At 34.2% G+C, this 8,879-nt stretch overlaps 1 protein-coding gene across 1 annotated transcript; it reads right to left on the bottom strand.

The window, feature by feature from the left end:
* Positions 1 to 641: 641 nt before the first annotated feature.
* On the bottom strand, positions 642 to 4,548 carry LOC105115287 (carotenoid cleavage dioxygenase 8 homolog B, chloroplastic-like). Its single transcript, XM_011012127.1, has 6 exons — positions 4,207 to 4,548; positions 2,831 to 3,574; positions 2,493 to 2,686; positions 1,937 to 2,126; positions 1,581 to 1,683; positions 642 to 1,086 (listed from the first exon to the last, which is right to left on the bottom strand). The coding sequence occupies exons 1-6, from the start codon at positions 4,501 to 4,503 to the stop codon at positions 941 to 943; spliced, it is 1,674 nt and encodes a 557-aa protein (XP_011010429.1). The 5' UTR covers positions 4,504 to 4,548; the 3' UTR covers positions 642 to 940.
* Between the last annotated feature and the right edge of the window lie 4,331 nt (positions 4,549 to 8,879).

Raw genomic sequence — 8,879 nt, forward strand, 5'->3', positions numbered from 1 at the left:
AGCATTAGTACTTAAGGTTAGTACTTAATATGAAATTTCCTTTAAGACAATTTTAAGATAAGCTACAGCTCAACTGATAAAAAAATGCACAAAAAACTATAGAATAAGTTGACAAATTTAATTACAAAAAAAAGAACCGAGGACTGTACACAAGTTGGTGATGGTCATCTATTCCTTCTACGACTTTGCTTTTTATAATGGGCAGCCAAGGCTAAACTAAGAAAACATCGTCATGTCTGTTAGTTTTATACACGATGCATGATTTGCTATTCCATGTCTTAACGGCCTATCTGACATCTGAAGACATCATTTGAGACATCATGTACGTGGTGAGTTTTCTTGGAGGTTGATGAAGTACTTCTTATGTGGCGAAATAAGATCATGATTTTCTTAGTGCTGAATCCTTAGAAATTATAAATTCCTGTCATTCGATCTGAACAGAGATCTTCAACTCTTAAGCAGAAACCATTTCCTTCTCTTCTTGTATCTGTCTAATTGTTCTTGCTCTTCCATTTAGAAGTGATTTTATGCTCTTTCCCTTTCTGGTTCTTGTTCATTTTAAGTTAAGGAGCTGTTTCCATTCTGAATTTTCCTTCTTATAAGCTGGTTAGTATGGAGAAATCATTCTATATGAATTGCATATGACTGCAGGAAACAACCTAGATTGTAATTTTAATTACACAGACAAAACAAGACACATTTGATTTATAAGTTATCGAGAAGCCATCAACAACATATGACTACAACTCCTCAAGACAAAGGCCATATACAAACTATCACCATCAGCAACATACTCCAGCTATATTTGATCATTGGCTAGTCATCCATTCATCTTGTATATATTAACATTCTGCTGGTGCAACTCCCAAGCAGCGTTGAACTGGCGATCAATTCAGGAGGTATCATAGCTAAATCTCACAGCTCCAATTGATCAATGATTTTACTTCTTCGGCACCCAGCATCCATGTAATCCATAAGGTAGACCGTAAGGGAACTTTGCTCTTGCAATCTCTTCAAATGTGGATCCGTCAAGTAAAAGTGCGTAACCATCTCCATTTTTCTCACTGATCACGGAGATCAGCACACCTGCGATCATTTCCATATAATTAATAATTCAAAAGAAGATTTAATCAAGAAGTCATTGGCTAAACTTTATTTTTTATTCAATATTTGAGGTATTTGTTACGTTAGCAAGACTCAAATCAAAAAGCAATATCCGGAAATGATTCTCTAATTGAATTTTGTTGATTGGATTTTTTCTTCTTTGATATAATTAGGGTTATAGGGGGCAAAAAGCATGTAGCTCGTTTAAGAAATAGTCTTTGGATGAGTCAAATTCCGTGTACAATATCCATGTATATTTCTGATGTTATGTAAAAAAGAAAACAAGTGTTTCAGTTAGGGTTTTGAATGGTTTTCCATGGCAAAGGAATAGACAAACCTCAATACATGCATAGAACAGCCCTTTTGAGCCAAATGGATCTAATATTTCGATTTTTTTTTTTTTTTTTGAGGATGAGTACTTATTCATATTAACTAAAATGATTGGTAAACATGAAAATGAGATAGCATTTACTCACCATCATCCTCTTCTGTAGCACCTGGGCGAGCCACAAAAAATGGTTCCGAGGGCACAGCACCCTCCTCGTACCAATTCTTTGCCTTCTTCGTGAACAAATCAATCTACATTGGTATTTACCAAAAACAACATTAAAACTAACTTTCGAAGAAGTTAAGCAATATTAAACCATTTGCATGAAATTGGAAACCATTTTTTTTAAATTAAAAATTCAATCGCATGAAATTGCGAGTCAAAGGCAATACATATGCATAATAAGTTTTTTGAATATATTGAAAAGATTATAAAACCAATAGCCAAAACCAAAAATAAAAACATACAGGTATAGTAAGTAATTTTAGTATTCGTGACTTTTACCTTAGTGAGGGTGTTGGGGAAGTTACAAGGGCGTTGTGCTCCACAAGCATAAGCATATCTATATTTTTTGCCCAAATATGCAGGGTTAAAGCTGCACATGTCCATTCCTTTCCCATGCTCTTCTGGGTCCAACGCCGCCTCCAATTTTCCATATGGGCTCCCATCCAAAGGAATTATGAACCTCCCGACCCTACGTACAAATACGTGCACCCCTAAATTATTAATCTTTCCCATGCATCTTGCTAGTTGTTACTCTATATCATGGCATCAAAAACAACGTTTTCTTTGTTAGACAATGTTAATTTTTTTATATATATATATAGTTTCAGCTAAATGTCATGCATGAGCTCATTATCCGAGCTGAAGAAATAAAATAAAAAAAGTATAATAATTAATTGAGGATCAACTACATAAAGAGGACAAATAAACTAAATGATGATAGAATAGTTTTTGGCAAACATATACATGTCTTTGTTTACAATAAGCATAACATCATTGACAAAGAATAAATTAACGATAAAAGGGAGACTGAATAATTAATTAATCAATTACGTACCTAGCGTCTGGCAAGACATCATCACCCATAAAAGCCCGAAGATTTTGTAGCCTAAGCCTCTCCAGAATAGTCGTGTCCGCATTATGCTCACAGCAATCGGCAATGATGGCAGTCACCCTCCCATCTTCATCTTTCTCTTCATAAGCATTGATGAAATGGAATGTTACATATAGAGGTACTTCCACACTTGCCACCTTCAAAAATCCCAAAAAAAGAATACCATATAAAATCAAATCTACCCATAAATTAACTTGCAATATGATTAATCATATTACCATTAATGGTCCTGATCATAATTAATAACGATAATGATGTAGGAGAGGAGAGAGTGGACTTACTATATTGCCACTAGCTTTACACATAACATGCATAAACCCTTTGGAATCCGGGTGCCACTCAAACTTGTACAATGGTGTGGGCTCAGCTTTTAGTAAATTTTGTGCAGAATATCTCAATGGCATTTCTGGCACTATCACATAATGTTCAGTAACCGGAAACGAGTGGACCCATCCCGGAGCAGGACCTCCACGACAATCCACCCGTCCGATTACTTTCCTCTCGTTACTTCCAGGTTCCATCCTCACCACCAAGTATCCAGGCTTCAACAAATCAGGCAACAAAGTTAAGAACTCAGTGTCTGTCACAATTGGATGCGCCGAATGTATTAGACCCCCTAGTGAATCACTATATTCAAATTTTCCTAATGTTTCCAATGTGTTTGGATCAACAATTATTGACCCTTTTTGTGTTTCTGTTAAGCAAACAACACGTCCATCGCCGAGCTTGACCACGCCAGTGTTGGCGTTATCAGTCAATGATGCCCCGGAGAAGAGGTTAGCTAGTTCTCCTATGTAGGCGAGGAAATTATCAAGCTTTGGAACCTCAGAGAATTCACGGTAACATAGTTTGTTGTTGTACTTTGCAGCCTTGTAAGCCTCCGATTCGATTTGGCGGTGGCCAGCGATTAATCGACCATTTTCGAAATGGAGTCTGACTAACGTGGCATAGCCATCGAAAAGGTGCCGGAAGTTGTAGCTTCCTATGTGCCACAGGCCTGGACCATTTCTAAGATACGTTCCATTCTGCATGAAATCAAATTCAGGAGATTAACCAACACTAATTAAAACAAGGATTAAAAAAAGAAGGATTTAAATTTAACTCTTCCGTTTAATTAAGGTCAGGAGGTACGTTTTGTTTTAATTCTATATAATAGTAGTATATATTTTATGTTGTATGATGGTATGATATTTACTTGATTTACAAAGCTTGGAAAATCTTTATATGGATGCGCACTAGCTAGATCATCTGAATGCAGGACAAGGAATGATTTGAGCCCCATGATGAATTATATAGTATAAATAAAAGGATTATTGTAAAATTAATAAAATATGGATTCTTTCCTCGCATAAATTGGACCAGTACATGATAAAGCTATTTGTAGCTCATTTTATATGCTGAAAAAAGAACGAATTAATCTCAACCTAACAAATGCACGAGGTTTTCATGCCATGTAGCTTAACGTATGAACATAATAAGAGAGGATTAACAAATGAAAATCTTGATGGTAAGCTGCTATACATCTTTCTGTGTATGAAAATGTGTTGATGATGAGAAAATAAATCCTTGCCAAAGGTATTTCCTTGCTAATATATATATATATATATATATATATTGTCTGTGATAGCCGTACAGGTAATTGAAAGATTTTACATACCAGCCATAAAGGAATTTCTCCTTCAACTACTACCTCTCCTTCCCATCTCTCTTGCTGGACACTAGTCCATGCAACATGATTCCTGTCACCAGCAAGTTCCTTCTCTAGTGATGGAATCACGGTTGGTGCTTGGGTTGCAACTTTAGTGAACACTGAGTCTCGAGGGTCACGTTTTCTTGCGAAAATACCCTTACCAAAGGAAAGCCCTTCTCTTTTGCTATCATACTGATCAGAAACCATTGCATTTGATGGTGAAATGCAACGACCAATTTTGGCTGAAAATAGCAAGGAAGCCATGAAATTAATGAAGTTATATTACGAGAGTGATTGTCTTAATTATGTAGTAAGATGGTTTTGAGATTGCTAGGGCTGTAGAATAGCATGTACTTATAGGAATACCCAGAAAGACATACAAAGTTGGATAGACATGGGGATTCGTTTTTGGCATCTTAATTAGTGGAATTCCATTCCACTATAGGCCACTGCTTGCCTTATTTGTCCTTTTTAATCAATAGAAATTAATCAATCTAGTGTGGGTGTACTCTACGTTAAAGAAAAAAAAGATGCTCCTGGCTTTGTATGTCCAAGCTCACTTGACTTCTTAGACATAAATATATATGTTCAAATCTTCTAAACCAATGTAGCGCTGGCACATATATAATTATTAATATATTAATTCTTTTAAATTGTTGATATTAGTTTTTATATTTATTTAAGAAGTATATATATATATATATATATATATATATAGAAAATACTATAGAACTACTTTAGTGTTGTAATCTCTACCTTTACTAATGTATATTATCCTACATATAGAAATAAAAAAGATTGGCAAACTGATAGATTAAGTCTCCTATTATTTTTAACTTGGTATCTGAGCCTTAAATAACTTAAAATTGTTTTTTTTTTTTTAATGGACTTTTCTTTTTAGCCAGTCTCCTATTATTTTTAACTTGGTATCTGAACCTTAAATAACTTAAAATTGTTTTTTTCTTTTTTTTAATGGACTTTTCTTTTTAGCCACCGGTGCAGACTTCCTTTGCCTTTGCTGCACCACCAATGCGAACCTTTTCCTCTACCGCACTACTATTGTAGACTTTCTCTTCTTCATTTACACTGGAGGCTTTCCTTGCTCCTATCGTGCCTCTACAAAACTTGTTCTCTTCCTCTGTTCTACACTCTACTCTTGCTAATGTTGGCTGGAATCTTGCCACTATAGATGTTTCAAATTTGTAGACTTCTATTATTGTTGTTGTTGTTATTGTTGTTCATCTTGTTTTAGTGGATGCTATTGTTCCACTCTCCAATACCCATCAAGTTATTTCTCTAAAATTGACAAACACAAATTACTTGTATTGACAAATACAGATGAAGCCATATCTCTTTGGACAAAGCCAATTTGTTAATGGCTCACTCTCGTGTCCCTCTCCTCATATGGTTGCTGCTGATGATATTTCTATTTAGGTTAATCAATTTTTTCTTTATTGGAAATAGTAGGACCAACTTATTCTAAGTGCACTGCTTTTTTCGCTTTTAATAGATGTTTTCCATCTTGTTGTTAACCGTCAAACCCTCACTTCTTTGTCTAATTCTCGTATTATGCAACTTCATGATTCTTTTCAAGATCTTTAATAAGGTGATGATTCAGTCACTAGGTTTATCCAATATGTTAATGCATTATTTGATGAATTAGCTATTGCTGGCCAATAAGTTTTGTTAGAGGACTTTAATTTGTTTGTGTTTTGTAGTCTACTAGGTGAGTTCAAAACATTGGTAACAATTATGACCAAGACAGATCCTCTTTCATTCATTTTCTAACTCATGAATTTCTTCACAAGACCTCCCTTCAATCCATGGGTTATGCTGCCATTGGTGCTCCTTTACTTCCCATGTCAAACTAGTTCCTTTCAACTCTTGTTGCCCAACTTCAGTCTTCTAGTTCCTTTAGTAAAGGCAGAGAACGATTTCAGGGAGGGTGGCATCCCAATTCTAATAATGGTAGAGGACACAGGTTTGCTTTTAAGTTTGATTTTTGCATCTTCAATGGGCCTTTCAACAATGACTGAAGGTAGAGAAATAAGTAATGAACTAGGGGGCAACATGGCTCTTCACAACAGTCTAATGTGCAGTGCTAACTATGTCAAGTCTTTGGCCACTCAACCCTTTAATATGCTCAACTTTAGTGCCATAACTAGTACCAACTATGCTCAACTTTAGTGCCATAACTAGTACTTTAGCGCAAATTTGGCGTTGAGCAATATTTTCTCAACAAGTTCTGTCAATTGGTTTCCTGAAACTTGTACTAATCAGCATGTCACACCTAATTTTGTGAATTTGACAGGGTCCGAACCATATCTCGATAATGATCACTTGCATATTGATGATGGTGAGGGACTTTCCATATCTTATATTGGTCATACTAAGATACATACACCACATTGAACTTTTACTTTTTCTAACGTTTTCATGTCCCACATATTTAAAAACCTTTGTTTTCTATTTAAAAATTCTGTCTTAATAACAATGTTTATTTAGAATTTTACTTATTTGTGTTTTATTTTAAGGATCTCAACACTAAGACACTTCTCCTTTCCAGTCAGAGTAAAGATGGTATCTATGTTTTGATCAAGTCTTATATCATGTCAATTCCTCAAGCTTATTGGTCTCCTTATGTATCTGCTTTTGGTGATCTATGACATCATCGACCGGGTCATCCTACTTCTTATATTTTTAATTTTTTAGTCTCAAAAAATAAGATTGCTTGTAACTCTAAATGCTTTTATTTTCAGTGTCAAACTTGTTTGTTAAAAAAATCATCGCATTTGTCTTAAGGACCTACGAGCCATAAAACTTCTGCTCAACTTGAATTAATTTTTAGTGATTTTTGGGGTCCTGCTCCTCTTTTTTCATTTGATGGTTTTTTCTATTTTATTATTGTTGTTGATGCAAAAACAAAATATATATGGTATTACCCTCTTGTTGCAACGTCTAATGTTTACTCTATTTTTCATCAATTTCAAACTCTCATTAAGAGTCAATTTTTTGCTAAAAATTACATGTTTTTCAAATTGATTGGGGCAGTGAATACTACAAGCTATCCATTTTCTGTCAAACCATTGGAATTCATATTCATGACCTTATACTGATGAACAAAATGGAACAATTTAACGTCATCATAGGTATATTTTGGAAACTGGTCTTTCTTTTTTAGGACAATGTAAAACACCATTAAGATTTTAGAATTATGCTTTTGAAACCTTTGTTTATCTTAACAATCAAATGTCTACTATTGTCCTAAACAATAGATCTCCTTTTGATTATTTTTACAATGGTCTCCTGATTATCATTTATTATGTATGTTTGGGTGTTTTTGTTTTTGCATCCCTATCATAATCATAAATTAGACTTTTGTTCCTTTCCATGTGTGTTTTTAGGCTATAACTCTTCTCATCTTGGTTATCATTGTCTTGACACAACATCTCAACACATTTATATCTCTCGTCATATTCGTTTTCATAAACATGTTTTTCCTTTTGACATATCTATATAGATTGTACAATTTACCTCTCATTCCTCTAACCACTCTGATCCTACCCTTCTACCTAATCTCCTCTTCTCCCTACTGTTTCACTCTCTATGGATTATAGAGTCCACCCATGTGCCTTTTATTCTCATACACTTGTTTCTACTCATCTGTAATAGCTCAAAACTTCACCTTGTCCATCGCCACATATGTGTCTATCTAACAATCATGCTGTAAGTAGAGGGGTTTGCCCCCTTTGCTTTGCAATATATTAGGCATGTTGTTATTGGTTCTCTTGATTGTCTTACTACTACTTTCCAATTCTTTACCAGTGATCAGTCTGCTACGAGCTTTGCCTCTACTATGAGCTCTGCCTTAAAGGAATATGTTAGAGAATAATATAAATCATATCTTGGGACCTCGCTTAACAATTTCAGCTATTAGTTTGAGATGATTCTTTGACAATTAAAGACAGATTATTTGAAAAGAAAATATTTAATAATACAATTTTGAATTAACAATTTTTATGTAGTAATTGTATTCCATATAATCTTGTTGCTTATATTTACTTTTTTATTTTGTTAGGGCTCTCTTATATTAATTTAGACCAATTAGTCTTGTTAATGGTTTTATAAAATCATAACTAAGGTGTTGTCTATTAGGTTGAGAAGGGTGATACATGAAATTATTAGTCCAAATCAGCCAACTTTTATTATATTTTTTTATAGTAAACAATTAAGCCAGGAAATGGTAAAACCAACAAACCAAAATGACACGAATAACAAAAATAGTGCACAAGCATAGCTCATGAAGATACAGGACACTGATTCAATACTAAACAAAAATCTATCCCATTGTTGAATCCTTGACACAACCAAAAGATTAATGTCTCCTCCTAAGCGGAGTAGTGTCAAAGTAATGAATAACTCAGCAAGACTGGGGTTGAACCACAAGGAGGTGAACTATATAAAATTATAAACAATAAATGAAAAGGAGTTGAAGAGAATTCTTAAAATGTGATATTGATGTAAGGATTAAACAAGAAAAAAATAATTTTCTAGGTTAGAGGATCTATTAATGATATTTCGAACAAGTATAATATAAACTCTTTTGATTACTTAACTGGAAACCACACACAAAGAAAGTT

This window comes from Populus euphratica, unplaced genomic scaffold (assembly GCF_000495115.2).
Source record: "Populus euphratica unplaced genomic scaffold, PopEup_1.0 scaffold671.1, whole genome shotgun sequence".
NCBI lineage: Eukaryota > Viridiplantae > Streptophyta > Magnoliopsida > Malpighiales > Salicaceae > Populus > Populus euphratica.

Excerpts from the sequence above, each read along its gene's own strand:
- LOC105115287 (XM_011012127.1), bottom strand. The coding sequence starts at position 4,503 with ATGGCTTCCTTGCTATTTTCAGCCAAAATTGGTCGTTGCATTTCACCA. Across the intron at positions 2,687-2,830 it reads GTAAAGCTAGTGGCAATATA|GTGGCAAGTGTGGAAGTACC; the intron begins GTAAGTCCACTC and ends GGATTTTTGAAG. Across the intron at positions 1,087-1,580 it reads TGCTACAGAAGAGGATGATG|GTGTGCTGATCTCCGTGATC; the intron begins GTGAGTAAATGC and ends AAATGATCGCAG.